Source organism: Geotrypetes seraphini, chromosome 7 (assembly GCF_902459505.1).
Source record: "Geotrypetes seraphini chromosome 7, aGeoSer1.1, whole genome shotgun sequence".
Lineage (NCBI taxonomy): Eukaryota > Metazoa > Chordata > Amphibia > Gymnophiona > Dermophiidae > Geotrypetes > Geotrypetes seraphini.
In genome coordinates, this window is record NC_047090.1 from 142,462,867 (window position 1) to 142,484,440 (window position 21,574).

The following is a 21,574-nucleotide window of genomic DNA, read 5'->3' on the forward strand; positions in this document are numbered from 1 at the left end:
GTTGGGGGGGCATGAAGGGAAACAGGGCCTCCGCGAAATCAAACCCGGAGGCTTGTATGATTACAACAGGCCCCGCCGGGGCCGGTTGAAAAAACAAAGAAAAAACACGAGGTTTTTTTTTTGTTTGTTTTTTTTTAAAAGGCAGAAAAAATAAATTCGAAAGGAAAAATTAGAAAAAAGGGTCAAAAAAGCGCGAGCGGGAAGGCAAAAAGAGTTTTCAACAGCCGTTGAAAGCACATGCGTCTTCTTCGCTCCGCGGAAACGAAGAAACTGGGGACCACGCACTCCTCCGTCGGGCGGGAAGGCACTCGCGCATGCGCGGTGCGGTCAACTAGAACTTTCTAGTAAAAATGTCCGTACCGGGGCTCCGTCGGTGACGTCACCCATACGTTAAGAATATGCTGCCTGCTTGTCCTGGGATAAACCAAGGTACCACTGTATTTAATTTTTTTTGTAAAATCATCTAACTGTACGTCCAGCCGTCTGATCATCCATACCGCTAAGTCATCCATCTTTATACCCCATTTTCATCCAAAAATTTGTCTAAGTCAAAAATGCCTAGAAAAAGATCTTTTGGACGTGGACTGGGTCAGCAAAGTCATGGACAGGACATCCAAACATTGCACCAGAGTAGTGGGGGACCTCACAGGGCACTGCTGTGAACTTCACAAAAAGGATGCCACATACACATCTCATCACAACAACCTTATAGGTCATTGTGAGCCCCCCAGAACCGACTAGACCCATCTGTCTACCACCCCAATAGCCCTTATGGCTGCAAGTGCCACTTATATGACAGTACATAAGGGTTTGGAGAGGTTTTACGGGGTGCACATGTTTCACCATGCATGCAGTGGTTAGAATGGCTTATGGGCCTGGGTCCTCCTCTCCATGGTTCACTAGCCCACCCCCCAGACCTCTGTGCAGCCACCTCTGTGCAGCTCTACTAGGCTTTCCTATGCCAGGCTGCCAGGTGCTGATGTTCTGGAGGCAGATATGTAAAGTTGTTATTATGATTTTTATGGCGGGGGAGAAGGTTCAGTGATCACTGGGTAGTGTGTAGGGGTCTGTACTTTGTCCCTGCAGTGGTTATCTGGTCACTTTGGATACCTTCTTGTGACTTATACCTGGTTTTAGATGGCCTAAGTCACAACATCCAAGTTCCGTCTAAAAAGTGTTGTTAAACTTTTGGTTACTGATAAACACTTTCACAAAAAAGATGTATGATGTCTGGTGGATACCCACAGCACCGTTTAGGCTTAATGTACAATTTAAAGAAACAGAGGAAAAAGCCTCAGACTGAGGCCCTCCCACCGCTACAAAGGGTGGTTAAAGGTGGTTAGGCATTAACCTCACTGGCAAAAAACCTCTATTTCATTGTAAACAGATAAAAGCCTTATACAGTGCTGTTTACATTATTTGTGTTTTAAGATAGAAGAAAAAATCTTTCCACTTATCTTCTGTTTGATCAGTACACCAACGGTGGCCAGCGTTTCACAAATCTGCTGCGTTTCTTTAAATTGTACATTAAGCCTCAATGGTGCTGTGGGTATCCACCAGACATCAAACATCTTTTTTGTGAAAGTGTTTATCAGATTTATTGGGTTTTCACAATAGCCGAGTTTTTTTTTTTTGGTTAAACTTTTGGTTATACATGCAGTACAACTAAGTCTAAGACGGCCCATGTCCTCCCCAAATCCCGCCCTCCTAAAACGCCCCTTTTAGCTCTGGGCATACTGCAGCACTGTGAAAGCCTAAGTCATTTTTAGATACATCTAAAACCCGGTTTGATTATCTGCGCTTGGATGACTTGTCTCACTGATCATCTAAATGCCAATTTAAGCTGTTTTTTAGACGTATTTCCGTTTCGATTATGAGCCCCTTATTGAGCTTTTAGAGGCAGTGTTTGCTGACCAATTTCTGAGCCAGGACCATCTCTGAGCCACTATTCTTAAAGCTTAGGAATTAGAAGAAATGTGAATCAGATCATACAAAACATCAGCCACAAACACTGCACGTGATTCAAGGCAAGTCATCTCAAAAGAGAGAGGACATTTTAAATCCAGAGAATAATTGCCTGGGCTATATACCGGTAATCACCACAACCATCCTGCCTGGGACCCCAGTGTCAAGGAACCAAAGAAGTAATTCAATCTTGAGGTTATCGACCTATATGCTGGAATAATGGTTTTCTTGCTGACCATTCTTACTAGAGCAATGAGATCTGGAACTTCCCATTCAGAAAGCATTAAATGAGAAAGAACCTTATGGAAGAGAAAAGCCTTAGAAGATCACCTGAGATCCTCTAAAATTGGATCTCTAGCAAAATAAGCACAGCATCGGCAAAGAAGACTATTCATCACTTGAAACCTCACTCCACTCAGCTTCTCTTGAGAGAACGCAATCATACCAAAGGTCATCAAGGAAGGAGGAACTCTAGACAGCCCAGTGGCTCCTAACACCACAGGAGAGTGCTGCTTTTTTATGGAGTTTGTAGAAACTTTTGAGATCTAACACCTTGGTCAACTGTAGACAGGAGAGACCCCTAAAACTCAGAGAGCAAGTGTAATCCCAAGGGATACTGCTTAACCCCCTTTTTCCTTTTTATTTACTACTACTAAACATATGCAGCACTGTACATTGAACATTGAAGAGACAATCCCTGCTTAAATGTAAGACCTAATAGAGGGAGATAGAAGGGTGGAAAGGGGTCAAATGGGCCCCAGTGCAGATTGGTATCAGAAGCAAAGACCCATGGGTTGAGGCTTTGGATTGCTGAGGAAGAAATGTTTTTCCACAGTCTCAACCATGAAACTGGCTGTAGCATACCTCCTGGGAGAAGTCCTCCACCCATACATCAGCCACATAACCAAAGGCCAAAGCCCAAATTTCAAGAAGAATGACCAAAGACAAAGAAAAGAATAACAAAAAAATCCTGCTGCAGCAGTCCAACTGCATCAACTGCTGGAGGCAGAGAAATACTAGAAGTTTCCTGGCTACACCTTCATCTGCTTCCATTACTAGCAGAAGTTGCCTTTAAAAAACAGGCACCTATGTGTCTTGAAAGCCTATGCACTTCATTATAAAATTACCAACCTGGAAGCAATTTTATAAGAGGGTGCTTATGTCAAATTAACAAAAATGGCACCTATTTTATAAAGGCAACATAAGTGAGGGGAATTTTTAAAAAACTAAGACATCCAAAAAATAGAATAAATCGGCACTGCCTAATTACAAGGACGTTCAAGTGCCTATTTTGAAACCCCCTTTCTGCTCTTCTTGCATGTCATTCTACCCACTGTGCACCAAGAACAAAAGGGGGGCATGTTGGAGGGGTGTTCTGGGCAGGCTTTGGGCAGTCTTAGACTTGGACGTTTCTCAAGACATCTTGGATGGAACTTAGACGTTATGACTTAGACCTGTTTTTAAAGTGTCTAAGTGCCAAAAAGGTACCCAAACTGACCAGATGACCACAGGACAGATAAAGTAATGACCCCCCCATACTCCAACATTGGTCACTACCACCCTCTCACCTCATAAAAATCTGAATGAAACCTTACATACGTATCTCTATAACAGCAGCATCTGGTATGCGACAGCCTAGTAGAGAATCATACAGATGTCTTCAGTAGCCTAGAAAGTGGGCTAGTAAGCCATAGAGAGGAGGATGCAGGTCTATAAGTTCCTCTAACCATAACATTTATGGTGGAAAGTGTGAGCCCACAAAAAACCACCAAAACTCTATTATACTGCCATATAGGTGCCATCTGCAGCCATAAGGTGCTATTGGGATGGTAGACAAGTAGGTAAAGTAGGTCTGCGGATGGTATGGAGGGCTCAGAATAAATTAAAAGGGGGTTATGATAAAATTACATCTGGCATCCTTTATGTGAAGTTCACAGCAGTGCCCTCTAAGGTTCCCTACTGATCTGTTGGAATGTCTGTGTAGCCAGACAATGCTAGCCCTTCTCATGTCCAAATGGTCTGGATTTGGATGTTTCTGTGGTTGAAAATGGCGAATAAAGTTGGATGTCCTAAAGTTGGACGTCCTGACAGCCAAGGCATCTAAGTAAGTGATTTTTTTAAAAAAATTAGGATGTTTGACAGCTTTGCCGGTTTTGAAAATGGCCATTTGGCTGCTTCTCACTGCGGGAAACATCCAAAGTCAGACTTAGATGTCCTATCAAAAAAAAAAAAAATGTCCCTTTATGTGTCTTTATAAAATAAGGGGCTCATAATAAAAAAAAAAACAAAAAAAACGTTCAAAAAGTGGCCTAAATCAGTACTTGGACAATCAAAAAGCCAGATCGTCCAAGTACCGATAATCAAAGCTTTAGATGTATCTAAAACCAGCTTAGGCCTTTACCCTGCCTCTAAACACCTAGAGCGAAAAGAGGCGTTTTTTAGAGAAGGGGAAAGGGTGGGAGGTGGGCTGACCTAGACTTAATCGTACAGCAAGTATAACAATAAACTTTAACAGGTTGCCTAGTCGGAACATATATGTTTTGACTTAGACCAAGTCAAAATAAGTATAAGTTCTGAATAGGGGCCGCTGAGCAAATCGCGGCTGCCGCGATCAGCTCAGCAGCCCCGGCAACCTGCCCAACCCCCACCACAGCAATCACGGCACCTCATCTCCCCTGCTGCGATTGCAATCCTCCCCCCCCCCCCGAACTGCTGCGAACCACGGCAGGAGAGATGGGGGATCGCGGAAGTTCAGAGGGGGGGATCGCGATCACAGCAGGAGAGATGGCAAATCTCTCCTGTCTCAGTCACGATCCACCTCCTCCCCCCGAACCCTGACAATACCATTCGGAGGATGGCGGGCCTGTTGGGCAGACAGGCTTGGAACCCGTCTGTCCATCCAACTTAATGTAAGTTAAAGGGGGGCGTCAGGGGGGCCATTCGGGGGTTTGGGGCGATCGGGGGTTCATGGGGATTGGTCACATGGGGATGCTTCGTAGGCAGGAGGGCCTGGGATCCCTCCTGCCTGTATTTTAGGGAGGGTCGCCTTTTCAGGAGGGGCTGGACTCCCTCCTGCTGGTATTGTCTGGGGGGGTCACCTTGGCAGGAAGGGTTGGGCTCCTTCCTGCCGGTATTGTCTGGGGGGTGGGGTGGGGGGTCACCTTGGCAGGAGAGTTTGGGTTCCCTCCTGCTGGTATTGGCGGATGGGGGGGAGTCGTGGGATCCCTGCTGCCTTTATTTGCAGAATTCGGGGGGGTTCGGAGGCTCACGCCTCGGCAGGAGGGGTTGGGCTCCCTCCTGCCGGTATTGTCGGGGTTCGGGGGAAGATTGTGATCGCAGCAGGGGAGTTAAGGGATCTCTCCTGCCGCGATTGTTGCGGAGGTGAGGGGGATTTTGTAGCCGGTGTAATTTTTGACAGATGCCGGTTATGGAATCCAGCTTTTAAGCGAAGGACTGGCCCCTCCTTCGCCTAAAAGGTCTTGTTTTCGGCATTTGGGACTTTGGAAATTTTTTGGTTGATAATGTGTTCTAAGGTTAGACGTAGTGGTGGTCTGGGTGATTAAACTGCTGAACGTAGAGGTTGGCCATTCTAAAAAAAAAACTCATTTTGGATGGGGTTTTTTTTTTTTTGAGAATGGACATTTTCCCTTCTGCTACTTTCAGCATTTAGGGACTTAGGCCAAAAGGGGACTTAAACTTTTTTTTTTTTTTTATTATGTCCCTCCACGCACCCAGGACCAGCCATAACAGGCAAATGTTGACATACAAATTTACACCTACTCTGAAGAAGGTATAAATGTCTGTGTTCTGTATGACTGTCCCATTGCATTTTATAAAATATGTAAAATATGTGTGCATACTGCAACTCTCCTCCTGCTCTGCCCAAACTACACCCCTGGTAGGGACAGAGAAACATCCTTTTGGTTGGAGAGGGTATATAAACCAATCTCTAAGCTTTCTAATTGCTGTGTTTGGCCAACTAGAGGTGGGATCATCCACACAGTTTGCATATAATTATGTAAAAACCCTTTTCTATGGGTGTGGATAGTATGTGATGATTGGTTGAAAAAGCAATGGTAAAAGTTGCTTAGGCTGAGAACTTTTCCGCACCCCCCTCACAACCTGCAAGTGTTGTTTGATTCCAGAAGTTGCCAACATATCACCGAGGTAACTAAATGCAAACTACAGAATAAGTGCTTAGAGGACAAATCAAGTAGTTGGGAAATTAGGCCAGTGCCTCAAAAGTGGCAAGGGCAGATCAAGATCAAGTAGGCATACGTAGGGTTACCATTTGGCTCCAGAAAAAGGAGGATGGATTGAGATATCTGGGTTTTACTTCCATTGAATGCAATGGACGTAAAACCTGTATGTCTCAATCTGTCCTCCTTTTTCTGGATCTCAAAATCACAATCACCTTCACTTTTTTTTAGTGCTAATGAATCACCATGAAAAATAAAAACGTGTATGTGAAAAGCTCAGACCCAAAAACCAACCTCTAGTGATAAACACGGAGCAGGTTTCTGGAGCCATAAAGTAACCCTAGGCATCCTATATAATAAAACCCTAGCCGCGCATGCGCACTCTTACCTGCGTGCTTCCGTGATCTCTGATCTGTGATCAGTAGGTCTGTGGCCGCAGGAGTGCGCATGCGCGAGTCCCCAGCCTTACAGCACCTAACTACACTCGCCGGCAGAACTGGCCTCCAGCGCTGGACTCCCTGCTCTCTACAAGATCGCGGTGTCGGCTCCTCTCACGAGCCGTACCAGCATTGGAGAAGGCTTCTGATGCTAGCGGGGATCGAGAGGAGCTGCGGCGACACCTTTAAACTTAAAAAAAAGTAAGTTCTTCGCTGTCTGACCCTGCCATCCCTTCCCGACATCTGACCGGCTCACGTAGTCCCATGCCGCCCCCCCCTTCCCTTCCCGCAGTCCCGACTCCAAACCTGCCAACTCCAGCAGAGTCTGCAGCACTCTACACACGCTGCTTCGGGGCCTTCTACTGCCCTGATTTGCTCTGTAAATCAGGGCAGTAGAAGGCCCTGAAGCAGCGTGGGTAGAGTGCTGCAGACGCTGCTTGAGTCAGCAGGTTTGTCGGGACCGCTTGAAGGGAAGGGGGGGCGGCAAGGGACTAAGGGAGCCTGCCAGACCGCAGGAAGGGAAAAGGGGGGTAGGGGAAACGCTGCACAGGGAAGTGGTGTGGGGGGAGCAAAATGGAGGGGGAGGGAATGCTGCTGCTGTGGCTGCTGCACAGGGAAGTGAGGGATATCGAAATGCTGCTGCTGCACAGGGAAGTAGGGTGGGGGAAATGCTGCTGCACAGGGAAATGGAGGGGGAGGGATGCTGCTGTGGCTGCTGCATAGGAAAGTGGGGGGAGAGAAATGCTGCTGCATAGGAGGCAGGGAGAGAGACAGATAGATAGATAGATAGATAGAAAGAAAGACAGACTGCGGGCGGAAGGTAGACAGAAAGAAAAGACGAAAGACACAGGGGCAGGGAGAGACACAGAAAGACAGACAGAGAAAGGGGGCCAGGGAGAGAGACAGACAGAAAAAATGACAGCGGGAGGGAGAGAGAGACAGAAATAAAGACAGACAGACATATATTCTAACACCCATTAATGGAACGGGCTAAAATACTAGTATGTAATATTGCATCATACCATATGCTATGAATTTATATTGTTGAACAGCCTGGACTGTTCAGGTCTTTATCTGCCATCCCATTGGCTTCCGGTAAGCCACCGCATTACTTTTAAATTACTGTTTTTAGTTTTTAAAGCTTTGAGTTATAATGAACCACAATTTATTAATAGGTGGTTAATCTATACAGCACTTCACGATCTCTCCGCTCGACTTCCCACAATCTTCTTTCCGTTCCCTCGATGAAAGTTATAGGAATTAGATGGCACGACATGTTTGCTGTAATGGCCCCCCAATCATGGAACCTCCTACCTCAATACATTAGAGAATTAAAAGATTAAACCTTATTTAAAAAAACCTTAAAAATATATCTTTTTAAAGATGCATATGATTCCTAGCTTTCTAATTAACAATTTTTATTTAAGTAGCCAAAATTACCCCCCCTTTTTATTCATTCCTTTTATGTTTTTCTTTCTCTCCTATTTAAACATTGTAACTTTCTCCCCATTTTCCCACACAATTCTTGTAAGTTTTAACCCACAATATAAAAGTCATTTTGTACGTCAGCACCAATATTTTATCTGCACATTTATATTATGTTGTACATCGCTTAGCAATCTAAATAAGCGATTCATTAAGAACGAATAAACTTGAACTTGAACTCTGCTATGTTACTATGGGGACCTTTTATAAAGCCACAGTAAGCACTAATGTGTGCTTACCTCAGCAAAAAAAATGGCATAGAGTACATTGAGGCATCCCAGTTATTTTGCCATGTGAGCTTGCTATCATGCGCCCAAAAAAATTGGTTTGGGATTTTTTTTGGCCATAGGGCATGTCTGGATGCAGAGAGTGAGCATGTCTTGCGCTAATCAGTTAGTGTAGCTACACTGCCATGCACCAACCTATTAATAATAATAATTTTATTCTTATATACCGCCAAAGCCATGGTAGTTCGAGGTGGTTTACAACAAGAAGAGCTGGACAATCAGCGAAAATAATTACAATGACGTCGTCGAGTACAAGTGAAGGGCGGATACAAGTTGAGTGGGAGTGAGTCAGAGTGAGACACAGAGTAGAGGCATCGTGTACATGTAAGAAGTGTACATGGTAAGGCATTAAGAGTTAGCGCAGGTTTAGCACATGAGTCACTACTACCTACAAAACAGATGGACGTAGGGCCTCATGCACTAATGTGAACATCAGTGCATGGCCATGACTTGCAAGACCTCTAACGGAAAAATTATGTTCTTATCTGTTAATTTTATTTCCTTTAGACGCAGCAGATGAATCCAGAGACCAATGGGATAGCACACATCTACCAGCAGGTGGAGATAGAGAAACTGATTAACAGGTGGTCCTATTGGCACGTCTCCTGCATCTTCAGTATTGCTCCTTGCCCAAGCATCCATAACCATCAATATGCTTAGCATGTAAAAAACTTCTTTCCCATAACAAATTTCAAAAGGTAATAATAAAGAATACAACTATCAATAATAACAGACTTCGAAATTGCAAAAAAAAAAAAAAAAAAAAAAACCCCAAAAAAACCCGACAGTCAATATCCAGAAAGGGTGGGGCTCTGGATTCATCTGCTGTGTCTAAAGGAAAAAAAATTAACAGGTAAGAACATAATTTTTCCTTCCTTAGCAACAGCAGCAGATAAATCCAGAGACCAATGGGATGTAGCAAAGCAATCCTCAATCTGGGTGGGAAGCAAACGCCGCCTCCGCAACAACCGAAGCACTAAACGCAGCCTCCGCATGCGCTCCCACATCCAACCAGTAATGCTGAGATAAAATATTCTTGGAAGACCAAGTAGACGCGTGACAAAACTCCTCCAAGATAAAACCTCTGGACTGAGTCCAAGTAGCCGCCATTGCTCTGGCTGAATGGTCATGAAGTTCTTCCGCCAACCACTTCCCTGCCATGAAGTAAGCATAAAGAATGTCCTCCTGGACCCTTCGAGCGATGGAGGCTTTGGACGCTGCCATACGTTTGTCACGTCCCTTGAAGAATACAAAGAGGTGATCTAAATGACTAAAAGTCGTTAGAAACTTACAGATTGCGGAGAATGCTACGCACTTTTAAAAAACACAGTGAAAAAAAGCTTGCCTCCCCATTCCTCCTCCCAGGAAGAAGGAAAGAAAAGTGAGAGCGGCATAAAAAAAAGGATGACACCACCTTAGAAAGAAATTGTGGTACTGTCCGAACTGACACCCCAGAATTTGTAAATCAGAAATAAGAATCCCCGCCGTACAAGGCCTGCAACTCAGAAAACCGCCGAGCTGAAGCCATGGCCACAAGAAACACCGTGTTCAATGTCACAGTCTTTTAGTCTCAAAAGACAAGGTTGAAACGAAGCCTTCTGTATACTGTGAAGAAGTACCTTAAGACTGTACTCTGGACAGGGCTTCTTAAGAGGTGTATGAATATACTGTACTCCTTTCAGGAACTGAACTACATGAAGCTGAAAAGTAAGCGAAGAGCAAGATACCTAGCCCTTATAACAAGCTAAGATTGCCACTTGAAGCTGAAGGGAATTGAACGCTAAGCCCTTGGCAATACGCTTGTGCCAAAAAAGAAAGAATATAAAACATAGAACTCTGGAAGGGTGCCAATGTTGAGAAGTACCCATGAAAGGAAAAGCCTCCAAAAGGAAGCATAAGCCACAGGTGAAGACATCTGTATTGCCTGGAGAAGAGAAGAAATAACCTGCTTCGCATAACTCTTACACATCAGCCATGACTTTTCAAAAGCTAGGTCGTAATATCAAAGAAGAACGAATATCCATGTTGATTGGACCCTGGACGAGTAAATCTGGAGATACCAGGAATCTTAACAGTTCAGCCGTCGAAAGACTCATCAGATCCGCATAGCAAGGATGGCGCAGCCAATCCGGAGATTCTCTAATTACTGTGCCCTGAAAGCGAGCTTGAAATGGCAAATCCATCCAATCATCAGCTAGGGGAAACACTTAAAAAGAGAAACCAGAGGCGAGAAAGAAGCAATGCTGCTATCCCCTCTGACTGCCACTCCCTGCGTCTGCTGAAGAAGCTAGGAAGCTTTGAATTTTGAGACAAGGCCATGAGGTCTTATTCTAGGAGATCTCACCTTATACAAAGAGCTGGAATGTCTGAACAAATAGTTCCCAATTTCCAGGATGTAGAAGATTTTATTATTTCTAAAGCGCTGAAAGGTGTACACAGTGCTGTACATTTTAACATACAATAGACAGTCCATGCTCAGATTTTGTGGTGAGAAAGTCTATCTAAACCCTTTTCCTGTCCTGTAAAATGATGCGCTGACAGAAGAGGAAGATGAGATTCCACCCATTGAAGTAGAACCATTACTTTACTCGCCAACTGAGTACATCACGTACTTTCCTGGCTGTAGAGAAATACCACCGGCATAACACTGTCCTAAAAGACCTTTATCGTCATTCCGGAAGAATGGTCTGAAACTCCTGAAATGGTAGCCTGACCATGCTTCAGTCCAGAAGAATGAACAAGTACTGACTCCTTGCGCTGAGGATTGAAGGCACTGAGCTCCCCAACCCAACAGCCTGGGATGTTTGGCGACTTTGAGCCAGTCCAGCAAAGACTGAGGCATGCCTTTGAAAAGATTAATCTCGCTGAGCCACCAAATTATATTGAGCAATGCTTGAGGAGCCTATTAGATACTACAATTGGAGCCTTGAGATACCAGGAACCACTGGAACAAAAGTGACTGCTGTAGCGTTCTCATGTGAAAGCGAGCCAACCAGTGGAGTCACCACCATAGATTCTAGAACCTGTATAGAATCCCACACTCTTGTTCTTGGTGATGGAAGAAGGCAAACCTGAGACTGTAACCTGTCATCCCAGTCTCTGGGAAGAAACACATTCTTCTCCTACGTGAACAACATCCCCTGATATTCCAATAATTAGTATAGGAGAAAAGAACTCTTTGGAAATTTGAAGATTCACATCCAAAGAATTGAAGAAAAGAAGTTCAAATAAAAGAAATCACCCATTTGTGTCTGTCAAATTGATCTGGCTGGAATACATACGAATCAAGCAGTAGTCTAAGAAAGAAAGTACCTGAATCTCCTGTTTGTGCCAAAATGCCACTACTGCCCTCATTTCTAAAATGTTCATGGAGCCGTGGCTAGGCCAAATGGCATCTGCTCGATGAGAGCCAAGCGAAGATAGTGCAAATTTGGTGTCCATAGGGAAATTGTAAATATCCTCACAGTTTTTCTCTGGAAATGTCTAACTCTGAGAAACTAATTTACCAGAATGAGATCCAGTCCCCTTCTGACCAATTCCCCCATCTTAGGCACTATGAAGTAAATGGAATAACTTCCCTTAGTTCCGGAAGAACTAAAACAACTGCCCCGCGTACCAGTAACATTTAAAAGGGGTCTCGCACGAACATAACCTTTGGAGCTCAATATATGGCCACTCTAAGAAAGAATCTGAAATGGGAGGAGGATTCAAAGTTGCAAGCATCCTGAAAATTGCCCAAAGCCCCCTGACCTGACATCACAGTGTCTCACCCCTCATGAGAAAGCATAAAGAGTTACCAGAGGAAATGAAGACCCCCCCTTCAGAATGAAGAGCAGACAGTCGGGGAACGGCTGGACTAGAGCTGTAAATTCTGGAAGAAAAAAGGAACTTTCCCAGAAAAAATCCAGCTTTGCGATGTAAGATGGAGTATGTTGGAATTCTGAAAACAGGACTAACTCCATGTAATGTTAGCCAAAAACTTACTGCCTTTAAAGTGAAGACATACTAGACATAATCTAGAAGCTGCATTGACCGCCCCATGGGAAACAATCTGCACCCTAATTGTTATCAGAGAAAGCTCACATCCCTAAAAAGAGCTTAAGGGATGATTCCAACAGCCACATAGCATTTGCTACTCTGTGGGTTTGGGAGAATAGGTAACTTGTCCCTGGTTAGAAGAAGCCACACAGCTCTTCCTGCCAGTTTGAGGGATTGTCTAGCAGGTGCCATGAGAAGATGGCAACCTGAGAAATCTGTGCGAGAAGCTTTGAAACTTGCAGTTCCTGGCACACTAGAAATAGAAAAGAATCAGGAATCAATTCTATAGAGCTACCAGACACACACAGCGCTGCACAGAGGCACAAAGAATAAGAAAACCTCTAAATCTACATAGACTCAGCCTTCAGGGGCACCGAGAGAGACAAGAAGATACTCATATGAAACACAGGGTACTCTCATGCCACTGACATCACTGTGTAGCAATTTGCCTTCTGCTGACCCATAACGGCAAAAAAACGAGATTGGCTGAGCACATTGGCTTAAGCACCGTGAAGCATAACAGTACAGTCACAATTACAGTAGTTAAGTCTTTTCAAGCAGAGAGTGGGGAAACACACACACAAGGTATATCACCGCAACAGTGCAAAAGCTGTTGAAACACTCCTGACGCGTAGAACCCTGAAAACAGGGAAGCCACTGGATAGTGACCTAAGTCAGCTGCAAAATAAACTCCGTGAACGCTGCGGTGCTCCCGCTAGCGCCGAGACCCAAGCGCGTGCCTGTTTCATGCTGAAATGAGCTTGCTCTATCAACAATGAATTTTAAAACCTACCCAGAGCCAACCATTAAAATATTTTTCCTACTATCATGGTATAAAATGCTTAAAATAAACATTGGAGAGAAATAAAGGAATGCTGCTTCGTTCTCAACTTAGGAAAATAAGCACACGCCTCTTGCGCTCAGTCAGGAACTGGCTAAGTGAAGAACACACCCGTCCAAATATTTACCTCCACCCAGCCGCAGGAACTGCCAAGCAGAGTCCACCTTGGGGAAAAATCCCACTACCGCTGTGGCGCTGTTGCCAGAGTATAAAAACAAGTGCGCGCCTACAACACTCGGGAAGGCACTAGTTCCGTCAACGGAGCTCTCTATCCATACACCCGAAGCCCTTTACTGAATAAACTTCATACAAATGTAAATGTACTTGTCAGTCACTAAACCATTTCTACAACTCTACAAAAAATAGCGTTTAATAAAAAACAAACCCGCAGCTCCAACACAACCAGAAACCAGAAAAGAAGTTCAAATAAACATATACTCACAACTTTGTTGATAGTGCTGGGAGATGCCGATTGCTCAGCACTATGAGGGCAGAATTGTTTAATAGTCACTGTGGATTCTTTTTTTTTTTTTTTTTTTACAGTGAAGGGAAAGAAGAAAAATTGAGAGCCAGTCAGACCCTCTATCATTGGAGGGAGGGTGAGGCAGAGACCTGGGGGGGGCCCAGGTATAACCCCCTAAAGCCAGCACCGTTCAGCCAGACACCCTTGTCTCACTGAAGAGAAACCTCAACAGGAAAAATAAAATTGCCATCTCACTGAAGAGAAACCTCAACAGGAGAAATAGAATGGCAGTCTCACTGAAAAGAAACCTCAACAGGAGAAAATAATTTTCCAGTCACAACCAGAATCCAGGAGCTAGTTGAATAGCGACCATCACCTGCTGGGAGATAGAGCATACTGAAGATACAGAAGGCGTGCCAGCCAATAGGACCACCTGTTAATCAGTTTCTCTATCTCCACCTGATGGTAGATGTGTGCTATCCCATTGGTCTCTGGATTCATCTTCTGCTGCTGTTGCTAAGAAGAAGTCTGTTTCAAAAATCGGCACTTGGATGTTTTGGCAATGAAAACTCCCAAGTGCTGATTTTATGCCATCTTTTGGACGTCTTTGAAAATGAGCCCCCATGGGTTTCAAAGTGGCCAGTCTATAGATATTAGCCTTGATTCTAGACCATACACATGCAAATACAGTACGGTATATCTGAAAAGTGTGTACTGAAAATCAGATCCAAGAACTGCTACACTAAAAGATTACAACCTATCTGTAATCTGCAACATAAATTCATCACTGTTGGCAATAATATCTTGCCTAGTCCCAGTGAAGTTAAGATGAAAGTATTCAGAATGTATTATCTCTAGATCTTAGTTTTTGAAATATATTTGTCTTCATTCGTATAAAAGCCATTTGATAAAAAAAGATGTTGGAATTTTGCAAAAATATATCTTTCAAAACTGTTTCACAAGATCATTGTGACGATTTTAATCTTTTTTCACCTTTTCATGTTTTATGCATGGTTTTCAGCATATTACTTCTGCTTTTGTATTTAACAATTAATGAATCACATCAAGCAGAGAAATCTTAGTGGCTTTTTTTTAATGTTCATCACGGGAATTGCTTCACAGTTTGATTTAAGATAACAAATTTAAAAGTTCTTAAACAAACAAAAGGGGGAGGGGGGATTTGAACAAATATATATATATACAGTATATACAGAAGGCTACAGCTGCCCAAAACCACTTGAGCATAATTAAAAACTGCGAAAACAAGTGCATTCAGTTTTTACAGCCAGCTCACATTTCTGTGCCTTTGCATTCAATTTTTTTAATCTAATTTTTAATATGCAAATAGTTCAGAATCATTTGGTAATGTATTGCTGCTACAATTAGCTGAAACTGCATTCTTTCTGCATGTATTATGCAAATTATTTGGTTTGGAAAAACAAACAAGTACAATTGAGAGCTCCTTTTACTAAGCTGCGCTAGTGTTTTTAGCACACGCTGCCCCCAGTGCTATGCGAAAAAACTAACATCAGCTCAATGGAGGCGTTAGCGTTCTAGTGCGCGCGCTAAAACCGCTAGCGCAGCTTGGTAAAAGGAGCCCTGAACGAAGCCAAAACACTAATGACAATCAGTAGAAGGAAAACCTTGTGATATACAGTAGAATGAAAATGAATTGAAACTAGGGATGCACGTTAATCACGGTTAACGCGTTAATTAGTAATCGCGTTCCTTCCTCCACTCTTCGCCCGTACTCAATTGCGACTTGCTGCCTCCACACCAGCACTCTTACATTTGCAAGCTCATTTTTGGCCCTGCAGTAAGTGGCAGCCCTATTGAAATGCTGCCTGAGGTCTGTATCAGGCCTTCCCTCTGACTCAACCACCCTCTTCTCAAAATAGGAAGTTATGTCAGAAGGAGATGAGCCAGGTCAGAGGGAAGGCCCGGTGAAAGCTGTAAGCAACCTTTCAATAGAGTTCTGCTGGCTGGAGGGCTAAAGAGGAGCTTCAAAAGTAAGAATGCCAGTGTAATTGGGTATGGGAGGGGATCAGTGGGAGAGGTGTTGAGGGGGGGGTCTAGTGCAAGTTCAGGTGATAGTAAGTCAAAGGTTGGACTGTGCAGAAGAGAGAGAGGGAGGTAGGGAATGGAGAGTTGGATTTGGGGCTGTGGGCTGTGGTAGGGAGGGAGAGATTGAGTAGAATATGAGGGGAAGGAGGGAGGAAATTGAGCATTGGACCTAAGACTGGGGGCTAAGGTGGAGAGGGAGAGATTGAGTTGGACCTGGGGCTAGAGACTGGGTTCTGTGGTAGGGAGGGCAGGAATTGTGAGCTGGACCTGGGGGCTGTAGTTGAGAGAGAGTTGGAACCTCAGGGGAAGGAAAGAGAGATTTAGACCTGAAGGGGGAGGGAGGGAAAGAGAGAGTTGGACTTCGAGGTAGGAGGAAGGGTGAGAGAGAGAGAGTTGGATCTGGGGTCTGGAGAAAGGAAGATATTGGGCTCCCACCTAAGCTGCAACACATGTTCAGTGGATGGTGGGGTAACTGAAGCCTTATTAGCCAAAGAAATCTGCTGCCTGAGTTGCCCCTTTCCTCCTCATGCTACCGCAGGAGCAGAGAAATCAACGGCATGCCTCCAGCCATCAAAACTTGCACTCCCCAAGCATGCTCAGTTCATCCATGAACAGAGTATGCTTGGAGAGTACTGGCATAGGCAATTGGAGGCACCCTGCTGACTTCCTCAATCATGAGGCAGCCCTTGAAGGAAGGAGGCAGCTTTGGGAATGGATTTCTTTGACTGGCAGCGCACTGGCATCCCCACGAGCAAAGATATGATGCCTAATGTGGGAAGGAGGGAGAGGAAATGAGTTGACCCTCTTGTCCCACCCCCCATGTCTGCCCCCCCCCCTCCCATGGACTGCTGGTTATACCCCACCTTTAATCGCAAGATTTAATATTTTAATTGAAATAAAGTCCAAGTCTCAGTGCTGTTGCGACTATGCTCCACCGAGACTGTCTGCATAACAGGGAAATTGTGCTATACCAATAATCCCTGTTTAATTTTAACTCTGGCCAGCCTCCCAACTGTCACCAAACTGCCCAGATGGGTATGCTCCAATAATTTAATTACTGTAAATTGGCAAAAGTATCTAGGAATTTTATTTCCACACAAACCCCAATCGAAGATCTAATTCAATTTGGTTTCAACTGTCAATAAATAATGTATCAGGATCAGAACTAGAGTTTGTGAGCTATACTCAATTAAATTAAAGGTGACTTATTTCAGTGCTTCAGGGAAGTATGTGCAGCTTTTTATTTTAATGGTCTGTAACCCATTGCAGCCTGCAGTATAAGTAAAGAATTTTTATAAAACATGCTTTATGTGATACAAAATATATGATGCCAAGAATACCATCATATACTGTGTACATTGTAATGTATACAGTATAGTCTAAATAGGCAGTAAATGTAATATGTAACTATGAAATGTATTCTACAACTGTTACAGTTTGTACTTTATACAATATTATACAGCTGTGTCTACGAGGAAATGGATACATATATATATCTATATAATAAAACGCTAAGCGCGCATGCGCACTCTTACCACATGCTTCCCTGATCCCTGATCTGTCGGGCTGTGGCCGGCAAGAGTGCGCATGCGCGCTTACTATGTCACCACAGGCGGCGGATGGAGCGAACGCGGAGTCCTGCCGTCGCCTTCCCGAGCCTCAACCATCAGTCTCCTCCTTCCTGCCCCCCTCCGGCCTCTGCCCCTCACCATGGCAACTCGGCTTCATTCTGTCGCAGACCCCCGAAGTTTACGATATCCATGAAAAACGGCACTATCTGTCTAAGTTTATTTTTAAGTTTAAAGGTGCAGCAGCGGCTCCTCTCACGAGCCGCAACTGCGTCAGAGAAGGCTTCCGATGCAGGCAGCGGCGATCATGAGAGGAGCCACCGCGGCATCTTTAAACTTAAAAATAAACTTAGACAGGTAGTGCCATTTTTCCTGCTTTGCCCACTCTTTTCTTCACCGTTCCAACTCCGGAAGAGCTCCTCTGAGGCAATTAGCCATCTATCTGGGATGTCCACAGAGAAACAAACGTAGCAAGCCCAGTTAAACGTTTGCCAAATTAGCTCCACTCCAGCAACAGCAGAAGGTGAGTTTTCATAATTGTGTGACCGTGGGAAGGGAAGAGGGGTGCCAAGGGACTAGATAGCAGGCCAGAACGCAGGAAGGGAAAGGGGGGTAGGGGAAAGGACGTGCTGTGGCTGCTGCACAGGGAGGGGGGAATAAATACTGCTGATGCATAGGGGGCAGGGAGAGAGACAGATATAAAGAAAGACAGACAGACAGCGGGAGGGAGAAAGAAAGGAAGAAGGACACAGGGGCAGGGAGAGAGACAGAAAGACAGACAGACATAGGGGGCCAGGGAGAGAGACAGACAGAAAGAAAGACAGACAGCGGAAGGGAGAGAGACAGAAAGAAAGACAGACAGACATATTCTAGTATCTGTTAATGTAACCTATGATATACACAAGTGTGTTCTACTGTGTGATAGTGTTAAACATAAGTACAAGTATACCATAATATTTAGCATGTTCTATATGTGCTATATAATATACTAACAGGGACATAATCCAAGCATAAAATTGTCGGGGAAAAAAAACCCACCTAAATCAGCACTTGGACATTTGCTCACCAAATCATCCAAGTGCCAATTTTAAAAACTAGAAATTTGGACATCTTGTGGGTCATTCATCCTCCAGAACGTCTAAGTCTGAAAGGGACATGTAACTGGCGTGCTACGGACATGTTTTGGGTGGGCTTTAGGGTGGGTTAGACTTGGATGTTTTGCAGTGATATAATTAAACCTTTTGCAGGATAACTTAGACAGAGCTAAGACGTTTTTGCCTAGACCTGTTTTAGAAGCATCTAAATGCCCCCCAAAAAAGACCCAAACTGACCAAATGACCACCGGAAGGGTTAAGTAATGAGCAAACACACACCCCCCCAGTGGTCACTGACCCTCTTCCACATCCCCAAATTTCAAAATAAAGCAGTAAATGGTACCTGTCTGTAGAACAGCAGCACCTGGTATGGAAAATCCTAGTGGAGCATCACACAGTGTCTTAAGTAGCCTAGTGGGTGAGCTGGTGAACTACAGAGGAGGACCCAGGTCTATAAGACTCTCTAACCACAACATTTATGGTGGAAAGTATGAGCCCACCAAAACCCTACTATACTGCCATATGGGTGCCACCTGCAGCCATAAGGGCTATTAGAGTAATAGACAGGTGGGTATGGAAGGTTTTGGAGGGCTCAATATAAATTATAAGGGGATTAAGTTCACAGCAGTGCCTTCTAAGTTGCCCCACTGCTCTGTCGGCAGTGGTGGCCATCCATTACAATGCTGAGCACTCCCCAGTAGTGTAGTAAGAGGGGCAGGGGGCAGATTGGTCCAGGTGCCATCATGGTGAGGATGCTGGCACCTCTCTGCCCCCCCCCCCCATGCTATGCTCTTTAATCTTCACCAGTGCAAGCAACTTCTCCAGCTTGCTGCTCACGCCGGCTTGGCTCCCCTCTGAAATCAGTTCCTGGTCATGGGGCCAGGAAGTCATGTCAGACAGAAAGCCAGTGCCAACACGAGTAGCAGACCAGCGAAGAATTAGAGGTACAGGGGAAGGGAGGGCATAAGTATGGCAGGGAAGGAGCAGGGGGCACAAAAAGGAACAGTGGGCAGAGAGGAGGGTGCAAGGGGGCACCACCGCCCTGGGCGCCTCCTACCCTCACCACTCTACTACCCCTCCCACATCTAAATGACCCCTCCCACCTCTAAATGGTTTGTACATTTCTAACTTGGACATTTTTGTGGTTGAAAATGGCGAATAACTTTAGACATCCTGCGGTCTAGACATTTTGGTGGACAAGACATCCAAGTAAAAAAAAAATAAAAAAATTATTTGGACATCCAGTTCAAAAATAGACATCTCTCCACTACCAAATTTGGAAGTTTAGTGGGAAACTTAGACGTTCTATTTAAAATGCCCCTCCATTGTGGCATATTAAAAGGGGGGAGCAGGGGGATGGACCGCCCCAGGCACCATCTTGGTGGGGGTGCCGGCACCTCTCCTCCTCTCTGTTCCCCCTGCTACTTCCCACTCCTCCCATCTGCACGCGCACCTTCATTTCCCTTCCATTGTACCTCTAGCCGGCCTCGGCGCTCCCCTCTGATGTTACTTCCGGGTCCCTTGACTTGGAACTGACATCAGAGGGAGGGCTGACACCAGTGCAGGCAGCAAGTTGGAGAGGCTGCTTGCACCGGGAAAGCTAACAGAAGGGAAGGGCACAGGCGCACACATGGTAGGGGAGGCAAAGAGGGCAAGGGGGTGCCACTGCCCCAGGCACCTCCCACCCTCGCTATGCCAGTGGCCCTCCACATATGGATAGTGTATTATATAGCATGTATACATGATAGTACTGAACATGCAAAATATCACATACATATAGGTACTATATTAGATAGCACATCTACATAACACAGTTCATGTGCTTGATATATACCACATGGGACACGGTGTAGAGTTATATTGGTCTGTGAAATAAAGAAGAATGTTTACAATCTAAAACTAAATTATCACCCTACCCTATAACTGCTGGGTGTCTGTCATCATTCTGTCTTCCCCAGCCCTGGGACAGTCAGGTCAAATTTACTGTTTCTTTACTCTAGCAATTTCATCTGCTTGGTGTCTGGAAGAGACGCCCGGGCTGGAGAGAGTAGGGCAGAGATCCTGCAACCTGGAGACTTTTGCGCTGAAGATCACCTTCAGCCTCCCGGCACGTATGTACTATCTACTTCTCATCAAGCAGCTCTCGTCAGCTTTGCTTCGCCTGGTGACACTATTCTTATAAAATGATTAAACATCTACTCCTGCAGCATATCATCCATTCCCTGCCATACGATATCAGCACAATAGCAAACCCGACTTTAAGCCCTTCTCAAACAGCGCTCTAAGAAACGAGTCCTCCTAAAAAAAAAATATTTACCTCAGCAGTTCTTCGAAAATCAAATGCAACTCTATTTGTAGGTCAGGCAATATTTTCCCCTTTTCGCCAAAAAAAATGTTCTCGCTGGCTGCTTATTTTTATTACACGCTTGGAAACCAAAATGAGGATTTTAAAAACTGTAACAAAATAGGGTCGTTTTTCCAAGGCTGCAAAGGAGAGCTTTCAATGAGTACATTAGACATTTTAAACCTCCTGTTCAGAACAGAAATCCCAATCTATGGCATCCTTTCCCGTATCATCAGCACCCCCGGAAAAAAAAAGAGTGGAGAAAAGAAGCCCGAAGGGGGCTGCCTTACTTTTCTGACTGGAATAGCCCGGGTAATAGCCATAGTAACCGGTGATCCGCAAAATCCGGTCTTCGATGGTGGCCACCCCGTTAGGGGCTATTTTCACATCCATAAAGAGCGCGAATCGCTCACGGCCGGCTCAGGACGGAGACCTCGGGCGCCGGAGACTGAAGCAAAGGCGACGCGGCTCGTGCCGCTGCTCTGCAGCTCGCGCCGCTTTCGTCGTTCGCACAGCAGTCGCTGCAGCAGCTGCCTGCGCGCGCCGCTAACAGGGGCAGCCGCGTGCGTCCCGCCAGCGCAAGACTGAGCGCTCTTCAGCGCCGCAGCCCCCGCTGCCGCCCACCCCCCGACTAGTGGCACTTCCCGAGAGACAAGTTCTACCGGCTGTTTTCCGCCTTTGCTAGAGGTGGCCAGGGGGAAAGAGGAGAGCGGCGCTTCAGAGTGGGGGGAAAAAAAGAAAAGAGGGATTCTGCTAACCAAGGTTTCCAGCGTTTATGACTTTTGGAAA

The 21,574-nt window shown here is 45.0% G+C and overlaps 1 protein-coding gene across 1 annotated transcript in view; it reads right to left on the minus strand.

Annotated features, from left to right (window-relative positions):
- Window positions 1-21,178, minus strand: part of SLC35F4 (solute carrier family 35 member F4) — a 163,441-nt gene extending 142,263 nt beyond the window's left edge. Inside the window, exon 1 of the mRNA XM_033953520.1 lies at window positions 21,076-21,178. Coding sequence (XP_033809411.1) covers window positions 21,076-21,178 — 103 coding nt within the window. The remainder of the gene's footprint in view (window positions 1-21,075) is intronic.
- Window positions 21,179-21,574: the final 396 nt, after the last annotated feature.